The sequence below is a fragment of the Megascapheus bottae genome, chromosome 2 (genome assembly GCF_031878675.1).
Source record: "Megascapheus bottae isolate mThoBot1 chromosome 2, mThoBot2.hap1, whole genome shotgun sequence".
In the NCBI taxonomy this organism is placed as follows: domain Eukaryota; kingdom Metazoa; phylum Chordata; class Mammalia; order Rodentia; family Geomyidae; genus Megascapheus; species Megascapheus bottae.
The window spans coordinates 31878840-31899014 of record NC_143510.1 but is presented as its reverse complement, the minus strand read 5'-3'; the positions used below and the strand labels follow the sequence as shown (position 1 = coordinate 31899014).

General features: G+C 42.8%; 1 protein-coding gene across 7 annotated transcripts in view; it reads right to left on the bottom strand.

Moving 5' to 3' along the window:
- Positions 1-5560: 5560 nt before the first annotated feature.
- Atxn7 (ataxin 7) overlaps positions 5561-20175 on the bottom strand; it is a 125517-nt gene continuing 110902 nt past the window's right edge. For 5 of the 7 annotated variants that reach the window (XM_090323419.1, XM_090323438.1, XM_090323428.1 and 2 more), the window contains 6 exons: positions 17083-17348; positions 15450-15648; positions 14995-15116; positions 8838-9807; positions 7981-8047; positions 5561-6912 (listed from right to left, as the gene is read on the bottom strand). In XM_090323419.1, coding sequence (XP_090179545.1) covers positions 6803-6912; positions 7981-8047; positions 8838-9807; positions 14995-15116; positions 15450-15648; positions 17083-17348 — 1734 coding nt within the window. In that variant the 3' untranslated portion in view covers positions 5561-6802. The remainder of the gene's footprint in view (positions 6913-7980; positions 8048-8837; positions 9808-14994; positions 15117-15449; positions 15649-17082; positions 17349-20175) is intronic. The other 2 variants (XM_090323447.1, XM_090323454.1) reach the window with 1 other exon arrangement.

Genomic DNA, 20175 nt, shown 5'->3' with positions numbered 1-20175 from the left:
ATCCCAGGGCATATTACTAGCCTCAAAGTATCACCTTGCAGGTGGAAAGAAAGAGCCATCTCCTACGTAAGGCCACAAGACACCATTAGAGCCAGTCCTAGCTACATGTTCTTCCTATAAGTCTACTTCCTTGTATATAAGGTAGGCTATACACCATAAAGTGGTATCTGTAAACTAGTCACATGAACAAATACATTAAAGCCTCACATCACTTTTAACAAAGTAAAAAAAATCTTAGTATAACATTACCACTCCACTTATTCTTGAACATTGTTAAATAGATGCCTACAATTTTTTTTTTTTTTTTTCCGTCTAGGGGCTTGAACTCGGGGCCTTAGCACTGTGCGTGGGCTGTCTCAAGCCTAGTGCTCTACCACTTGAGCTATAGCACCACTTCCAGCTTTTTCTATGTATGTGCATGCTAGGTAAGCATTCTACCACAAGGCCAAACCCCTGGCCCAGATGCCTACAATTTGACCCAAGAATACAGTCTGCAATATGCTTAGGCTTGATTCTCTGGCCACATTGTCTTTAGGACCTAACCAAACAGTGCACTGGCAAGTTAAAAAGGCTCTGAGTTCAACCCCAGGGCTGCCAAAACAGCAACAAAAAAAGCAATCTCTTGTAATGGTATTTTCCTTTATACAGACCGATTTTAAGAAATCTGTTAAGCTTTCCTTGTAGTCACTATGTCAGATGCTGTGACAGCTGTAAACTCTTAATTTTTACAGATAAACTTGTCCAGAGTTTAACTGGTGTTATCATCGATGCTGCTAATGGAAATTTAACTTATTTTTGGTGTTAGTCCTGGGGCTTGAACTCAGTCTGGCCACTGTCCCTGACCTTTTACTACTTAAGGCCATTGTTCTACCACTTGCCATGGCTTCCATTTTGTTTTTTTGTAGTTAATTGGATAAAAGTCTCACTGACTTTCCTGCCAGTCTGGCTTCAAATTTACACCCTCAGATCTCAGCCTCTTGAGTAGCTAGGACTACAGGCATGAGCCACTGGCACTTTGGGCAGTCCATTTGAGTCCAGCTTTCCTTGAATCTCTGGCTAATCATTCACACATACCTCAGAAACTTGGGTCAAGATGAAGTTTGCTAGTTCCCTGCTCTTCCTGCCATTTTGTCTCCTTATCAAATGCCTTCTCTGTGGACCTAATTACCAGTCCAGACATGGTGTCCCCACACCAGGTCATTCCAGATCTGTGCAGCCGGCACAAACCTCTTCCTAAGTACTTTGAAACAGACAGATACACAGTAATACGCCAATGTCAGATCCTGTGCCTTCACTGTAATGCCATCCAGTCCACCTAGGCATCACTAGCATTTCAATGGATCTTCTTTTGAAAGTAAAATTAGGAATTTCACATGGATCCTTGTACCTTCTTCCTCTATCTACTGACCTCTTCCAAAATAGGAATCCTGCCCCCTGCCCAGCTCCCCTACCCATCCTTTACAACTGACCCTGCCTTCTAAGCATCTTCGAATTCTGGTGTCATGAGAAAGCCTGCCTTCCTAGCTTTCCACTTTCCCCTTTAATACCAAACCAGACCATCAGTCATACTCTGACAAGCTTTGCCCAAGGTCTAACTTTCATTCTCCCCACACCCACTGTTTGTTCCTACTGTGCCGGAGAAAAGACCAAACGGGGGGGGGGGGGGGGGGGGAATGCCACCTAATTACAATGGTATACGCTCCAATTACCAATGCAGACCTTTTTAGAACTTCAGGCACTTCACTCCAGTGCTTCTTCACACGTCTTCCCCGTTAGGATTTCATCCTCTGCTGTTTCCCCTATCTGCCATGGAGGATAAGCTTTTGAGTTTTGTAAAATCCTAGAAATTATTATATGTGATCTGTGTCAGATAATTTCATATAATTAATGTACATGATCAAAAACAAACTCTGTGTGGACGATATGAGATTCATAATCTCATGCTATGATCTACTAATTGGGAGACCTGAGGTAAGATGCAGTCTTAGAAGGTCCTCAGTGTAGCTGCTTTCTAAAAACTTATGGGTAAGAGTGAATGAACATAAAGTACTTGGGTATAGTGTATCAAATAAATATTTTAGCATAATAAAGATCTACCTATTTTTTCCTCGATAAGCCCGTCTACTTGTGACTTCATTTGCCATTCAGAAGTGAACATTTCCATTTTACATCTCAAAACTCCCAGCTTTTCCATCCAATCTGTAGCCAACTGGGTACAATTTCAATTTCAGTATTTTGTTATAGCTTTTCTTCATTGCCTTATTACATATTTCATTTTAATTCACCAAATGTTTTGGCAAAGTTTCTCTTTAATGTCTTCAGATTTCTACAGGCTAAGGACATAGTTCAGTGGCAGAGAGCTTGCCTACCTGCGATTTGTCCCCAGCCCTGAAATAAAGATGTTGCAGAATCAGTCCTAATACCCATGAACACAGCCTTGGCTTGTTTGGATGTGGATTATTAAGTTTTATGTGCAATTTTGTCTAAAAGTTCTCACCTCTACATTATGTCTTCCAAAATTATTGGAAGGCCCTAAGTGATAGAGAGTTTTAAGGAAAGTATTAAGATGGACTTAATTTCCTGTCTCACTGAGAAATTCTTAGGTTGACATTCTCACCCTTCCCTACACCTCTCAGGAGATAGTCTACTAGTACCAATCTTGTCCATGAGCTTAGGGTATAGAAATGAGCAGATTTTAACCTTTACAACAGAATAAAAAGTTCAAGACAAAAAAGCCAGAAACCAGAGGAAGTAGTTGAGAATAGAGGACTGACTTATCCAAAGCACAGCTCTGTGCCCAAGAATGGGAATACCTAAGGCCTCACAAGTATTTGGTTTGTTGTACTAGAGCAAGTCTGATGTTCAGATGCTTGCTAAGAGGGTCTGGTATAAAGAATGCAGTCAAACTAAAGGGCTTTAGTCGAATGAGGCAGAAACATGTGAAATAGTTCATGCAGCCAACCTTATTTATTGAGAAGTCCTAATTTTATTGCCTGTTTAGTAACATATTTGTTCCACAAACCAATTTCTCATAAAGCAGAACACAACTTTTTTCTTATAAATAGTATAAATTATTTTATTTACAGAAACTTGTTACAAAACAAATAGACTATATATTTCTTCTCTTTTAAATATCCAAAGTAATTTTCTATCCCTTGACATTTGTTCATCTTCTATACAGCAGCCAACACAAAGTCCAGCTGAGATGCTCTTGATTATGTGTACACATTGTCAAACTATTCACACATTTTAACACAGGAGATTGCTTTTATAACCAAGTTCAAAGAAGAATGCTTTTCAAGGCCCTACATTCACAATGACAGTATGTAGTGCTCATTTAAAATCATCTGGAAATGTAAAATGTTTGCACAAAATGTAAAAATGATTCTTTTAAACAATGAAACTTTTAGCAATAATTTTTCAAAGCCCAACTTTCCCCCCACCTAGGACAGAATGAGAGACATGAAGAAACGCCCTTGGCAACAGAACTCTTGCAGGAAGACAGCTGCCATTTTAAGTTAGGTTTCTCAAATTACACATTTTTCAATGTTCTCAGAGGTACTTCTTTGTATTATATTATTGTAATACAAAATATTTTAAATATTTTACTTTAAACTCTTTATTTCATGAGTGACAAAACGGACATGGCATGTAGGTTGCTGGCTGACAGAAATTTTTAACTTGGTGCCACTGGCAAATCCATCACCAGTGAAATTACTGTGAACCAAAAGGCCTTAAATGTAAAACACCTTATAAAATTTACCAGCATTGGTTGTTTTCAACTCCTCCCCTAACATTTTACAAATAATATGTAGATGGAAAAAGCAAACTCCAAAAGTTCAACTGAACATTCAAGTCTTTGTTTTTTAAAGAGAATCTGTCTAAGCTTTAAAGTTAGGTTCAGGCACTTTCAGTTTTTCCATTAGTTTTAAATCACATCACATACATAACAGAAGTGTGCTCAGAGTGTATACACACACAGGCACGCACGCACTCATGTACTCACACATACATACACACTAGCACATAAAACCCTAACGAGAGAAATGCAGTGTGTCACTTAGTCACATGTGGTCTACTGGGAAATCAGGCAACCGAGGAGAAGCAATGCCCACTGGGTCTGTGTGAATCCACTCTTGAGACTAAAAGGAACAAAGACTTTCACAGAACAGAGGCAACCCTTCCACTGTAAAGGAGGCAGGTTCTACAACTATTGGCTTGGCAGTGAACCACTTCAAATTATAAAAAGGTATTTACTTTTATTAATTAATAAATAAATACTAGATGATCTCAATTGTACCAAAACAGGATATCAGAAAAAAAGACCTGTGCAAAAATACATATTTAAATATGTACAATTCATTTTTAACAAAATATGTCTTCTGAAATAGGGCTACTTCCATATTTATAATAGAACAAGAAATCCCAAAATAAAGATATAAAAGTAGGTTTTATATAATTCTTTGTTCATCATTGCAGCACTTTTTTTTTTGTACGTTAAGAAAACTGCAGAAGTTGTCATGAAATTCTATTGGAAAGAATATAAAAATTATCTTGGTTTTAAATTGATACCAAAGTCTGTCTAAGAAACAACCCACCACTGTAAATTTGGTTTTTGCAAGTTAATTTAATTCAAAAAAATACTTTTTACTCCTGTGTTTTAAATGGTCTTAATTGTTCGTCATAATAAAAAGTAGTTGTTGGAGAAAATAAAATATTTAAACAGTCTAAAGTTTAATAGCACTGTTTGGAATAGGTCTGTTTGTGGCAGGCAAAATCCAAAATGGCTAATTTCCTAATCCCAATGCTCTGTGTATTCCCAGGAGACATAATGAAATTCAATGAAAACTTCAGCCTAAAAAATCAAATGGTGGCACTCACTAATCTAATATCTACATTAATCCAAATCAACTTGCTACTGTGGATCCTATTCACATCGTTCAGAATGCTTGATCTGTCTATGAATTCCATCACTAAAAGCAACTTAAGGTATAACCATCGAAGTCCCCTTGGCTCTGAAAATAAATTCTACCCATACCCCATTGCACTTGTACCAAGGAATCAACTCGATCCATCCTGATTCCCTCTTACCTCTTCTCCCCAACCAGACTGAGTTTCTTTCCTACCTACTGGCCCATCCACACTCTCTCCAGCTCTCCTACAGTATCATTTAAAACACATTTATTGATTTGATTGCATAAAACTGAACAAGATTTTGTTCTCCCCTTAAAAAAAAATCAGTATTTTACATCAATTTATAACTAAAGTATCTGCATAAAGTCTTTGTTTTCTTACATAATAAGACTAATTCTGTAGCAATTCACATTTATTAGGCTGGTAACCAAGTATTTATTCATTCTACAGGTTGGTGACTTGAAATTCCCTGAAACTGAGGTTTGTAACCCAAGAACTGTAGGGATGAAAGGGTGCACTGACTGGCTCTGAGCAGGCCCTGCCCAGTGCACTGATCAGGACAGTGGGAATTTTACCCTGTGTCGGGTGAAGCCATTCAGTTTGAGCACTCTCCTAATCCAGAGGCCTGCTAATTATGAGATGGGATGGTCCATACAAGGCCCCAGATCATTCCCAGAATTTAACAATACCATTTCAAACCATGCTGTTTTAACTTACTCAATTTTCATTTGCGATGAAGCACTGCAAATACTACCTTAGAGGCTCCAAAACTCTCTTAAAGCACTCTGTAAGCCTCACAGGAAGCCTCCACACGAAGGTGTACGTATGCTCCAGCTTTCCCCATGAGGGTCAGCCTCCCACCCTACCTGCATCTAAACAGACACCTGCAGTAGGTGGGAAGGGAGTGGGGGTCACATACAATGCCAGAGCACAGGAAGCAGACATTTATACTGAATCCTAGAATAGGATCTGAGAGGAAAATAGGGGGAATACCTTTGAAATATTGAAGTACATTCTAGTAATTTTATTTTAAAAAGGCAAATCTTAAAAAATAAGACAGGGCTGGACAATCAGCCCAATCTGACATACTGCTTTTCATGAAAATAAATGGTAAGACAATTCCACTTCTTTGGAAATCCTGGAAAACCTTTTCGCCTTCCTTGTGATCTTACCCCCCTCATCCACCTGCCTCATTTTGGTTTTCCATGTCAAAATTAGTCTGCATTATCTTTGCTTTCTTTCACATGGGTTGGTTTTGTACCATGAAAAGTAAGCCTCCAAGATAGCTGATACCTGCTAACTAGGTATCAATGGCTTCAAACCACTAAGTTGGAAGCTTTGAGTGTCTTATCCCAAGTTGTAAAAGGCTGGCCTATCTTGTCATGTGGTCTTGAGTCAATACCCACATTCTACATCTGGAACACTGCTACAAAAGCCTTTAGAAAGCTGCGTTGGACACAGCTCCCTTTCCTCTGGAAGGTCTCCAGTGGAGGTGCTGGAGAGTGACCTATAGAAGACAGTGTGAGAAAAAGGAAATGGGAAAGACAGGGAGGAGGAAAACCAAGAGAATGAGAGAAGACACTGGCAAGGAGATGGAAAGAGTAAAGTTGACATTAACGCTCTTGTCAAACAATCTTTTGCCTGGCCAATCTACTTAGAGTAGTTCCATGATATAACAAGTTAAAAAAGATAAACAAAAACAAAAACTTCTCACAGATTGGTAGCAAGCAGTCCAGACCACTTTAACACTGATAAAAGCAATCCGGTGGCTGAACTTGATCCAGTGTCCTTTATGAGTACTCACTGCTACAGACATAGCTTCGGGGAAATCCTCTAAACAACAGCCCAGAGGTTACCCTGCAGGCCCAAGGAGGTTGTGAAACTAGACTCAAAGGCATCGTGGAGTCCAGAGTGCTGAGTGGAGGTGTAACTTGTCCTCAAAAGTGTCCGGATTATTCCTCCCGGTGTTGTTTTCAGCTGTCAGGGACGTGCCTTTGGCTTTCAAAAGAGAGGGGTAGGGAGACAATGAAGAGGTAAGCAAGCAGTTGTATACAGGACCATCCGACTCTAAACAAGAATATCCCCATGACCACACACAGTATGAATCCACTGATGGGATCAGGCTGCAGTAAGCAACTACAGAACTGGCCTTGGTTTTCAAAAACCTTCACTTGCATGAAGTACAACCAATCGAAAGATTTGCTTTCAGAAAACTGGCAAGCATGGAGGCATGGGTTTCTAGCTCTCATGTTTGCCTTTTCATTTTATTTTCCGGTTTTATGTCCTTGAAAGAACTCCAGGTTATGAACTGAAAACAAGGTTAGCTGGGTTAGCACACACAGGTGTGCCAGTTCACACCCAAGGCAGTGTGTCCATGGCAGATTTTCGGGGTACCTCCCCCACTCCATCTCTCGGACTTCCCAGTATGCAGCACCCTTCATTTAACCAGCAATGGTTTGAAACCTATTCCACTAGGAACAGGCAACTGAAATCTTGCATCATACTTAGAGCACCTTGGGGTCAACGGGCTCTCTGTGATCCTCATAAGACTTACAGGATTCCTCTCACCAATAATTGAATGCAGAAATAAGAACAGACAATATTTTGCTTTCCAGGTGCATTACTCTCTGCCGTTCTTGCTCCCGAATCTGTCGTTTTTGTTAATTGTGGCCAATAAGATCTACACTGTAAAGTGGAGTCACAGCCCTTCCTGGAGGGACTGTGGTTGAGCAGGATGCTATCTATATTCAGGGAAGTTTTTAAGAGGTGGGTATAAAACTTCTTGCTCTTGGTACTACCTTACTAATACCATACCATACCATAAATGGTAATGGGTAACTGAAACAAAGCATTTAAAGCAAAATTTCATTTTACAGCCCCCCCCATGCAAAATAAGCCAAAAAAAATTCACAGATATTTCTTCCATATTGTTGGCATTGGAAACTCATACAAATAGTGGAAGGAAATCATATTAGGAAACACCACAGTATTTTCTGAGAAAAATTCCTAGCGTAGCATTTCAGTTTCTGATGAGGAAGTGGGAAAAACATTGAAAAAGAGCCTCACATTTTAAGTCAGGGCTCTGGGGTGCTGCTGCTGAAATTCCTGTTCGTAAGCAAGGTAAGGAGATATCCTGATGAATGAAATAACAAGACGAGAGATGAGCTGGAAGTTAGAGCAAAGGGAGCTGGAAGAAACACAGCTACAGGAGAGACGGTCAGGAGAAATCAGCAACAGCAGAAGGTGGGAGGAAGACAAAGATACAGCATAAGAAAGTCATGGTTAATTGTGAATCAACACCCACTTAGCCACCTCAACTAATGGACCCACAATCTGATTTCTTTTTAAACTCTTTCAACATGAATTGAGGTTCTGTTCCTCAGCTATGCCCATAAGGAGTTATTTTCCAGCCTTCCTCAGAGAGGAGAAAATATAAGGTAAAATCAAATCAGATGATCTGAAATTGCTCAAAGTAGAAAGTATTACAAGTGCTTCCTCCTCAAGTTTTAAATCATCCCTTTCCAGATGAGTTTTGTTTCAGACTAGTTTTCTGCAGAGGAACACTCTGGAGAGCTACCTGCAAGAAGTGCCACCTGCTTCCTTCCCTAACAGTGCTGAGACACCAGCTGGCTACATCTGGAGAGGCCTTCCCTTCCACTGCTATCCTGCAGGAAGCTTCTCAGCCCTATGTGCTAAATGAAAACTGGCTTCCTTACTCAGGAACATCTTTGAAAGACATCCGAATTCTGTAGAGAAGAGCCTGTTTTACCCTCGCATGCTCCTTAAAAAAACAAAAAACAAAACAAAAAAACATCTGGAAGCTGGGCAAATCACATGAATTTCCAAACTAATAAAAGATCCCGAGGAGAGCAACAGGCATGATCATGGGGTGGGGGGGAGGGGACTCAGAGTCCCGGTCCTACCTGATGGAGGAGGGAACTGCTGGCCAGCCCCTGTGCCCCTGGGATGGTGCCTGTGTGTTTCATGTGGACGTTGTTTGTGGCTGGCAATTTGGCAACCTTTGTGGGTTTGCTGCTGTTGTTGATGCTGCTGGAGCCAGGAGAGCACTTTCTTTTCTTTCCTATAAGTTTCTCGAGAGGAGTGTGTGAGTGTGAAAAATTGCCATGGGAGTTGATAGGCAGTTCGTTAGACTGGTGAATGAATGGGCCAAGAGAAAGTGTGGAGTCACTGCTGTTCACCACCACACTCATCCTCTTGATGGACTCGGCGGGGCTCCCGCCCGGGGGCCCCCTTCCTGACGGGTCATGCCGGAGGCTCACAGAGTGCGCTTTATTCGTCACACAGTTGAGGCCAATGCTATGGGAAGATGTCACTATAGATGGGTAGGGAGGCCCAGTATGAGCCACACAGTTTTTCCTAAAAGACTCCATGGAATGAGAAGAAGAGGAAGAGGAAGAGGAGGAAGAGTGAACTAATAGTGGGGAACTGTTTTTGCGTTTCTTTCCTGAGCCGCCACTGGTACTGCTGCTGGCGTTGTGACAGTTAGTGCTGTTACCAGAAGACTCCTTGGGCCTTAAAGACTTGCTGGACTTCAACTTCTGAGGTTTCCTGGCCATGGGGGAGGAAGGGACTGAGGAGAGGCCAGACGGTGTGGAGGGGGAAGAGGATGAAGAGGACACTTGTTTGGATTGCATACTGCACACAGGATCCATCGCCCCAGAAATGGCAGGCTGTGCATTCAGTGTGGTTCCATGAGCTGGTACCAGCTTGCTATTTGGAGAGATGCAGGTGCTTGACAGCAGAACTGGGGATGTGGAGACGGAGGCTGCTGACAGACTGCTGATCCCACCTTGTGATGTCGGCACTGAGTTTGTCCGGTGAGGAATGCGTGCACAGATGGGTGACGTGGTACTGGGCACTGGGGGGATTTTCCTGGAAAAGGAGAGGACAGTAAGGGCTATCCACCACAGCTACTGGTGCCACTAGTAGAGGAATGCTCCCCTTCACCCTTAGCTCTGATACACACGCTCCCTTCAGAATGACCTCAAGTCCTAAGTCAGTCTTGTTGTTTTCCTCCTTCTGATTCTTTTCGTGTTTTTGGCCAGTCCTGGGGCTTGAACTCAGGTTGTGGGCAGTGTGCCTAGGCTTTCTCAAGGCAAGTGCTCTATCACTTGAGCCATAGCACCATTTTGGGTTTTTTTTCTGTGTATATGGTACCAAGGAATCGAACTCTGGCTTCATGCATGCTAGGCAAGCACTCTACCGTTAGGCCAAACTCGACCTCCTTCCAAGTTTTTTTTTTTTTTGTTCCCCCTTGGAAAAAATGGAGCATGAGCATGTGTGCCCTAATCTTGCAACTATCACAACTTAACATCTGTGGAGACACTTCTGTCTCCAGCTATGGATCTTCCTTTCTTCCTTGTATTTCCAAGAACATGCCATGATAGAACACCCTATATGACCTCTGGCCTGACCACTATTAGCTCCAACTTCTGCTCATCCCTTCCATTTTAGCTTGGCTCGACTTCCTGCCCATCAGGACAGATCAGCTCTTCAGACTCACAGCGCCTCACACCTTGACTTTGTAATAGTCGAGGTAGGTGTCCTGTGTGATTACAACCATCTGGCTCTTTTGACATGTCTGCAATCCCCAGCTTATGTACCATTGGAGTCCTCGTACCTAATATTCCGAACACAATCAGTAAACTTGAGGAAACTCAAGAATGAAGGAACTAATAGTAACTGGAAGATTGTAATTATTGGCCTTACTAATATTCAGTAATTCTTGTAATGCTTGACAATGTACTTATTGGGAAGTTAGGGTTCCATTCATAAAATCAAACCAGAACGCCTCTATGTTTAGCTCAATTTCTAATTGTGAGATCACCAATTTTTCAAAAAAATGTAAAATGGAATTAAAACTGAGGAATACACAGGCCCAGTGGTTCAGGCCTATAATTCCAGCACTTAGGAGGCTGAGGCAAGAAGAATGGCAAATTTAAAGCCAGCTAGGCCACACAGTGAGTCTGGGACAAGCCTGCTCTAGTTTAAGCAACAGAGAATTCCAAGCAAGCCTCTAGAACAAGACCATTTCTCACAAACAAAAGAAAAAAAAGACCTCACTGCCACACTCACTTGGCTGATACAGTCATAACTCCTGTATAGACACTGAGAAGGAGAGGGAGAAGGAGGGAGAGGGAGAGGGACAGAGAAGGAAGGAGGGAGGGAGAAAGAGGAGGGAGGGAGAAAGAAGAGGGAGGGAGAGGGAGAAGGGGGGAGGGGAGAAGGAGGGGAAGAGAGGATGAGAGAGAAGAGGGAGGAGGCAGAAGAGACAGAGGAGGAAAAGACAGGGGAAGGGGGAGAGAGGAAGAGAGGGGATAGAGGAGGGAGAAAGGGGCAGGGAAGAATGAGAGAAGAGAGAGGGGAGGAGGAGAGAGGGAGGGAGAAGAAAGGAGAGGAAGGAAAGGATGGAGACAGACAGAGATACCCACACATACAGAGCTTGAACTGCTGCCAGAATGCTTTCCAGGTTTCATGGAATTAATGTGTGCGTTTGCACCCTCTCCCTCTGAGCCATGACAGTCCCCTGTGAAGCTTGCAAACACCACACCAATGATACCAATTTATTGGAAAGGGTGGACAAAAAAAAATAAAGGGTGTTTATTCTCATAGTCTCTGTTTTTCTATCTGTCTCTCTCTTCCTCTTCCTCTTTTCTCTCCCTCCCTATTTGTTTAACTCCCTACTGTGTTAACTCAGCACAGTGTGTTAAGCAAACACTCCCCTATTTGAAGTATACACTCAGACCTCTTTATTTTTTTTTTGCTTTATATTGTTCAAGTAGGGTGTTTATCAGGAGCAGATTTTAAACAGTGATCCACCCCCACCTAAGGCCTCCCATGAAGATGGAATAATAGATGCATGTCACCACATCCAGTTTATTCACTAAGACGAGGCCTCATAACTTTGCTGCCTGGACAGTAATCCTCTACCTGGCCAAGTATTCTAAATTTCTCCAGGAGATTCTAATGTACAGGACCAAGACTACAAAGCTGAGCTCTATCCCTGTACCACTCACAGAGCAGGACAAGAACTGACATTACAGAGTTCCAGGGCCTGACCCACACAAGCTCATCAGAATCTGTCTCTTAGCAAGGCCACCTGGGCAGCTGGGGCCTGTACTGAAGTACAGGCACAGGCTGCTCACGTGGTGCAGTGGTTTACTGAGGCCACCAGGTGGCTCATGTAGCTGGGGCTAAGAACCAAATTCTCTGAAAGGAACAGGCTTCAATAGCAAGTAAAAGATATAGATCTCTCTAAATGACAGTTTTTGTTTCCTCCTTAAACTTCTCCTTTAACATAACCTTTTTTAGTATGAGGACGCAAAGTAAAAAAAATGCAGCCATAATTGCTTGTGTTTGCACAAATAAAATACATAGAGTTATATAATAACAGCTCTGCCTGTTGAGAAGGGTAGGGAACAGAGATTGAGGGTTTTCAATACATGCTTCCTTTATTCTTTTGTTTGAAGCCAAGTGAATGTATTACCAAGTCAAACAGATTCCGACCTTCTCAGGGATGTGGATTTGGTCCTGATCTATACACCCCAAGTACTTCCCAGAAGAGACAGAAACAGGGCCACATACCTCTAAAGCAAGGGCGGGTCCCATTCTACTACCATTGTTTAGAGGAATCACAAGCTGCAGATGACATCTTAGACTCCAATTCCCCCTCGACTTGCCCCCACATTTACCCCATATAAGGGAAAGAAAGGGTGCTACCCAAACAGGGCTCTTTCACAAAGCAATAAGGTTTGGCTAAGGCAAGAGGACACAACCTGGACCACTGGGAAGGTGTGCTGGAGGCCTGGTGGAGGCCACGTGAGAACAGCTGTCTGGGTGAGTACTGAGCCCTACCAGCAAATCTCAAGGGCTGCTTGGAAAAGCTTTCCAGACATGGACCTATAATAGTGCCAGTATATGGGAACATTTCTATAGCACCTGGGGCCTGGAGTTCACTCACTGTTCAGCTGTGTATTCATACAACCAGACATCATGTTAACTGAAGAATTTCTTCCTCCTTAGAACATGTGATTAAAAAAGGCAGTTCCTTGAACAGACACTGAATAAATAGCAACAAACAAACAAAAAACCCTATCACAATCTGGCTTTTGAAAATGGTGACGGCACAAAGAAGAAAACCTCTCCAGTGGAAGGCACGTTTGGAGGGCCTCCTAAACCCATGGTTTGGTAGGGTCCATGGAGCTCTCCAGGATGCAGCAAGCTGAAGTTACTGTGATCTGAAAGGATCCCCAGGATTCCAAACAACCCACTGATTTTTTTCTCCCTGGGCAGGAGCTATGAAGGAAGAACCAGGAAGAAATGAGAAATAGAAAGAGCAACACTGCTAGGACTTGCTTCCTAAGTAAGCAAAAGCAGACAGTATCAATGGTCTTGTACTGTGATTTTTCACAGGCAGAACTACTAAGAAACCAAACCAGGGGTGAAAATAAGATACGCTAACATAATTCATTTGAATAGGGCAGCAGTTAGTCATGGTTGCAGGGCAGATCTGGAATGACCTGGGAATGATTCAAACACCAGATCACGAGAAAATGCTCCTTTTAAAAAATGTTCCCAGGTCAATAGAGCTTGAAGATTTCGCCCATTATATATAACACCTCCTACTCTTGACTCTTAGAAAGCAGTGCCTGTTACACAGTTTGAGAAGTCCTACAGAGATGAAAAGAATTCTTTTGGGCCACAGAACCTTTCTTACATTTAGAAATCCTAATGGGGGTGGGGGGAGCCTGGGAGTTTGGCCTAGTGGTAGAGTGCTTGCCTAGTATGCACAAAGACCCGGGTTAGATTCCTCGGTACCACATACATAGAAAAAAGCCAAAAGTGATAGAGCTCTAGCCTTGAAAAAACCCAAACACAGTGTTCATGCCCTGAGCCCAAGCCCAGGATTGGCAAAAAAAAAAAAAGAAAAAAAAATCAAATCCTGTCTGGGAAACACTACCATACACTTACTTGCTCAGTGACAAAATGCTTACTTAGCATTCATTTGCAAAGCCCTGAATTTCATCCCAATGCCTTAAAACAGATCCAAATCATAGTTCTTCAAATCTTCAACAGTTTCCTTCAGAGTCTCTTCAAGGCACTTTCAGTGTTACCTAGTCCTTTCCTTTCTCTCACCCTTTGTATCTGTATGTGCTCATTATCTGGTGTTACTCAAGTAATGCTTCTCTACTTCAGACTCAAGACCTTGGCATACCTGGTTCCTTCTGTATAGACTTCCCTACTCTTAATGTCCCAGGAGCTATTTCTGCCCCATTCATCTTGGGTCTAGGGTCACAACGGAGAGATTTCCCTCAATCCCCTGAACTCTTCCTTTCACACCTTAGCTCTATCTGTAAATAGACTGCTCCAGGAAGAAATCCTGTCCTTACCACTAACCTTTTATTTACTAAGTGGGGACAGTAATGTCATAGGACAGAAGTGTGAGAATTAAATCCATACAGTACATTCCTGGCACACAGCAAGCTCTTTAGCATCTCCCTGCCGACAAGCTTTTGACTTGGTTTTTGTCTCCCCTGACTCCAGCTAGACTTTGAGCTCTGTAAATGTGAGTATCCTTTGGAGTCCCAGCACCAGAATGAGATGTGGTTGCTGAACGACTAAATGACTATCTTATCAGGACTAGGCAGAGGCCACATATTCATTTGGATGCGGCCTTTTTTTTTTTTTTTTTTTGGTGGGTCATGGGGCTTGAACTAGGCTTGGGTGCTGTCCCTGAGCTCTTCAGCTCAAGTCTACAGCCCTACTCCTGGGCATTGTCCATGAGCTCTTCAATTAAAGACTACTGCCCTACCCTTGAGCCCCACTTCCTGTTTTCTAGAGGTTAAGTGGAGATAAGAGTCTCAGGTCCTTTTGTGCCCAGGCTGGCTTTGAACCTTGATCCTCAGATTTTAGCCTCCTGAGTAGCTAGGATTACAGGTGTGAGCCATTGCACCGGCTTCGATATGGCCTTTTTCTTACTATCAGTCCTGGAGGGCACCAAGGAAAAAGTAATCCACAGACTGAATAAGGGAAGCTCCACCCTCACCCACAGGCACTCACTTCCATAGCTGTGCATTCAGATGCTTTTCCACCATGAGGTTGAGAGCACAGCGAAGTCGGTTCCACCTGGAGTCAAACACATAATAGCCTCTTCCAATCTGCCGGCTCCCAAATGTGCAAAACTGAAAGATAGAACATAACACAGATGCTTGCCAACCCCAACTCCAGCATACAGGGAGGGCTCATTCTGTGTCAAGAAATTAGATCATCAGGAAAGACAGAGCTAACTCTAGATACCAGAGGATGTGAAGTATGTGTGACAATGCCTGATCCTGACTTTGTGGAAGAGCATAAAACTTCTGCATGCTACCTCTGGGGTCCCTTTTCTGAGCTGCTCTCCTACCCTGACTGCATCCCACATGTATGGGCATGCCAAGATCCCTGGCTAGTCTCCCTGCAACGCTCTGTCCACGTTTTGTGGGGAAGGTCAACATAGGGATGTGTGTGGAACTTACAGATGCTGGCTGAGGATGACGACCTGAATAATGACAGTCCAGTTTTTCAATAGACTCTTCTTTGTCATCGCCTTCGCCCTCCTCACTGGATAACCGAGAAGCTGGCTCAGTGGCAGGCAGGGGAGGGTGTGGAGATTCATGGCCTGGAGGAGGGTCAATGGGGGCACTCCCACCTTGCTGAGCAGGGCAGCCTGGAGGCCTTGGTGAGTAGAAAGTGCAGTATGGATCAGATCACACACCTGGGAATAAGCCACCTTAACTCAGATACAACAGTGTATCCAAAGCTACCTGGTGGGGGGCCTGCGATCCACCACCAGACTCAGGGCAACCTGCTGGTACAGATGGCTGGGGAGCAAAATAACTTCTCTATAGTGAGGTACACTATCCGCCAGATACAACCAAAGGTAACCTATAACTAGTTCTCCCTTCCACAGCCACTTGGGCATCTCATGCCCCCTTCATTGTTCGTGAAGAAAAGGAATGCATATGGAACTTTATAACATTATTTTCTCGCTTCTTTGGCAAATTTCAGCTGGACTTGAGTTACTAAGCCAATTAAGCAAAATAATCCAAGAGTGATGCTCTAGGTAGGCTGGGAGGCATAGGAGACGGTCATCATCACCGCATGTGGGGAGTCAAGAACCTGCCACTCAAGGGCACTGATGTCTCTAGCTTCCTATCGCACTGCTGAAAGGTTAACTTTTCAATGAGAAGATGCCAGGAATCTCAGAGATAGATCATACCCTGCTGAGCCTCTGCCAAGAGCTTCTCCAGCTCCTTAGAAACATGGGTTCATGTTGGTATAGGCTCAAGCACAGACTTGGTCGCCATGGGGAGGTACTTCTATCACTCAAGGATCAGACATATGAGGGTGAGGCAGTACGCAATAAGAGCTAAGGGTCACACATTCTTCAGCAGAAGCCCTGTTAGCCAGGAGTTGAACAGCCAACATTGAAGGTCCTTATTCTCTATGCCTTTTCTTTTCCTTCCCCCATGGAAATAGATCTAAAACCCCTCTCTTCAACCTGGTTACACATGTAAACATATACACACACATTCTCTCATCATTGTTTCTGAGGCACACAAATGACAAATTCTTGTTAATATACTCCAAAATCATGGATTGCTATGCAGCAAAAGTACCTAATAATCTGTGCTCATTTACCCCAAATGAATGAACGAAAAACATGTTGATAAATGGATGCTATAAAAACTCAGGCTAAAATGCCTAATCTCAATAATAATCCCTATTGTTGCAATTTGCAACAAATAAGAAATGGATGGGAAGCTGCTGTCAAAGCCATATGAAATGTTCTATCAGTCACCCATATGTAGTACCCAGTTTCAGCTCTGCCTAGCAGGCAGGGTTAAAAGAAACCTGATGCTAAACAAGCATCAGATAGAGGTTACTCTGGCTTTATGCTACTGCTTGTGCTGATAACCAGGAAGAGTCCTGATTGGTACTTCCTAATGACTTTGTCAATTTGTATTTATAATAAAACCTAATTTAATACAATCTCCTAAATGACCAGGACTTGAACATTTTCTTTTTTTTTGGACAATAGACTGTCCAGGAGATTTTAGTATTTACAAGTTTGTTTGCTGAAGGAGGGAAAAGTGCTGTATGGCTTACCTTGGAAGACTGGGGGTGTGAGGTTTAGGTTTACTAGCTACAAAAGGCTTTGATTCAGAAGGAATCACTCCATGAGAATTTTGGTGCGGCTCCAGCGACGTTTTAGGAGGGGTGGGATGCGGGTCCCTGAGAGGCTGTGATGATTGCTGGGAGTCCAGATGGCGAATGGATTCCTTTTCCCTGGTTTTGTTTTTGTGCTCAGCTAATAACACATCAAATCGTTTTCTTCTACCCTGAACGGCCCTCCGCTGGGTTAAGGAATGTGTCTACACACCAAAACAAAAACAAAAAACAAACAAGAAGAATCTCAGTAATTTGTATCTGTCATATATCCCCAGACACAACTCTATTAAAAAACCATCCTACACCATTCTGCTCAACATTTGTTAAACCTTGGCTAGACTAAAAGCATATATTCTAGACACTCAGTGAAGAATCTGGGGATTCATCAGAGCACAGGACAAGATGGTGATTGTGGGGCATGGCTCAAGGCATAGAGTACCTATTTGGTAAGCATGAGACCCTGACTTCAAACCTCAGGAGGGAGTGAGTGAGGAAAATTAACTGTGTCCATCTCTGCAAGCAATAAGAAATAAGCAATTCATGTTTTGTACCGTAGAGCAATTACTTTATCCAGGCTTTTATCAACTCCATTAACATTTTTTCCTTTTTTGACCATTAAAGTTCTGAATGTTAATGTGAAAATAATAATTACTCCATAAAACAAGTATCAGGATCAGGCACTGATGGCTCGCTCATGCTTTTAATCCACTTAGGAGGCTGAGATCTCAGGATTGCAGTTCGAAGCCAGCCCAGGCAAGGACAGTCTGTAAGACTCTTATCTTTAATTAAGCACCAAAACCCAGAAGTGGAGCTGTGGCTAAAGTGGTAAAGAGCGAAAAAGCTAATCCTAAGCCTTAGGATCGACACACACAAGACACATGCACATACACACACACACAGAATAAGGAGAACATTTAGTTAACATAGTAAATACAACTGACTTTCTCTATATTCCAATGCAAATACCATGTGAAAAGAAAGTAACTCATGTCAGGCAGGGAGCGTAGCCTAGTGGTAGAGTACTCAACTCATATCACAAAGCCCTGGGTTTGATTCCACAGTACCACATACACAAAAAAGCCGAAAGTGGTGTTTGGCTCAAGTGGCAGAATGCTAGCCTTGACCAAAAAGTGTCCAAGGACAGTGCCCAGGTCCTGAGTTCAAGCCCCAGGACTGGCAAAAAAAAAAAAAGCTCATGTGGGTTGGGAGTGTGGCCTAGTGGTAGAGTGCTTACCTAGCATGCATGAAGTCCTGAGTTCGATTCTTTGGTACCACAAACACAGGAAAAGCCCAAAGTAGTGTTGTGGCTCAAGGGTAGAGTGCTAGCTTGGGGAAAGCTCAAGGACAGTACCAAGACTTGAGGAACACACGATGCTCCAGAAAGAGGAATGGGCACCAAGAGGAGAAATGTGGCCTAATTATGGCAGATATGGCACTACAACAGCAGAAAATATAAACCTGTGGTTCAAGCACATCTTATAAAAAGTCTAACATTACTCCTGGCAGAAGATAAAACTAGATGTACAAGTATCAAGTGGTTAAATCTGGGCAAATCTTAGCAACAGTCACCTCTAGTCATTGTGAGATGACGTTGCAGGTCATCAGCTTGTCTATTCAGCATACTCCTGGTATCTCACTCTGTAGAGTTGCAGAGCCTAATGCCCGAGAGAATAAATCTACACCAATGACAAAAGCCTCCATTACATTATCTATGAGCATAAATAAATTCACCCATATATTTCTTTCTCTATGTGACAAAATACTGCATATGGTATTATATATATAAAATATATAAGTACATCTGTCTAGAGAGACAGATGGAGTATCACTTGGTACTTAGCACAGTTAAGCCAAGATAGAAGGCAGATAATTGCATCCCAACTCTGTTTGAAGAGTGAAAAGTATTCCTGCTCATTCTTGCCTTCCTCTTAGTACTGTCAGTCCCAGGCCTGGAATCAAGGCCTCATGATTTTTGCTCAGCTTTCTTGCTTATGACTAGCATTCTAAAACTTGAGCCATGTTTTCTATCCAACGTTTTGTTGGTTAATTGGAGATAGAGTCCCACAGATTCCTATTATTATCTCTCTGAACCTTGATCTCTAGGTCTCAGCCTGAGTACCTAAGATCACAGGCGTGAGCCACCAGTGTCCAGCCAAACAGGATTTCTAATGAGCTCTAAAGAACACTGTCAATAGAAATATGATGACTGCCCCAGTTCCTTAAATTAGAACTCTCCAGGGATTGCCCATGGTACACAGCAATAAGACTGAGTAGTCTAGCTTCTGGGGCCCTGGCACACTCTAAGAGCCTTGTTTCATGATCCTGGGTATGTTTCAGGTCTTTTCCTTACTCCTTCTATTCATTCTTCTTGGTCATCTTTCAGGCTTTAGAGTGATTGTTCTATCCTGTCACAGGGTTTCCATGTGTATTATTTCTTTCACCGATTCCACCTCTCTGTACAGATAAATCAGAATATGACTTCAGCCCAGTGTTCCTGTAGTTGGGAATGCTCACTGGCCAAACCTGTGACTGCAGGCTATCATAACACAGCCCACCCCCTTCCCCCCCATTCCCTCCTTCTTCCTCTCCCTCCCTCCCTCCCTCCCCCTTCCTCTCTCTCCCTCCTGTAAATCATTAGTGGTAATTTACTTATCTGAAGCACTATCAGATGGCTTACCATCTCCTGCTATTACACTGTAAGCTCCACAAGGACAGAGAACATGCCTCAATCTTATGCTCTACATCCCCTGAGAGCTAAAATGAGTCTTGTATTCATAGATGCATGTAATGAAGTTATTTGGTATAGTAACTGAATGGACAAAGGCCAACAGAATCATGAAATCTTTCTGCATGGAGGCACAAAGAACATCAGACAGGCAATCTGTCAGATGAGGAAGTAGGAGGAGACAATCAGGTGAGAATAGACAGGAGGACATGAGGGATGGAAGGGAACAAATCCCCTGCCAGGGGTAAGAGCACACATGACAGTCTAAGTCTAGGACAGAATAGATTTAGCAGCAACCTAGGGAC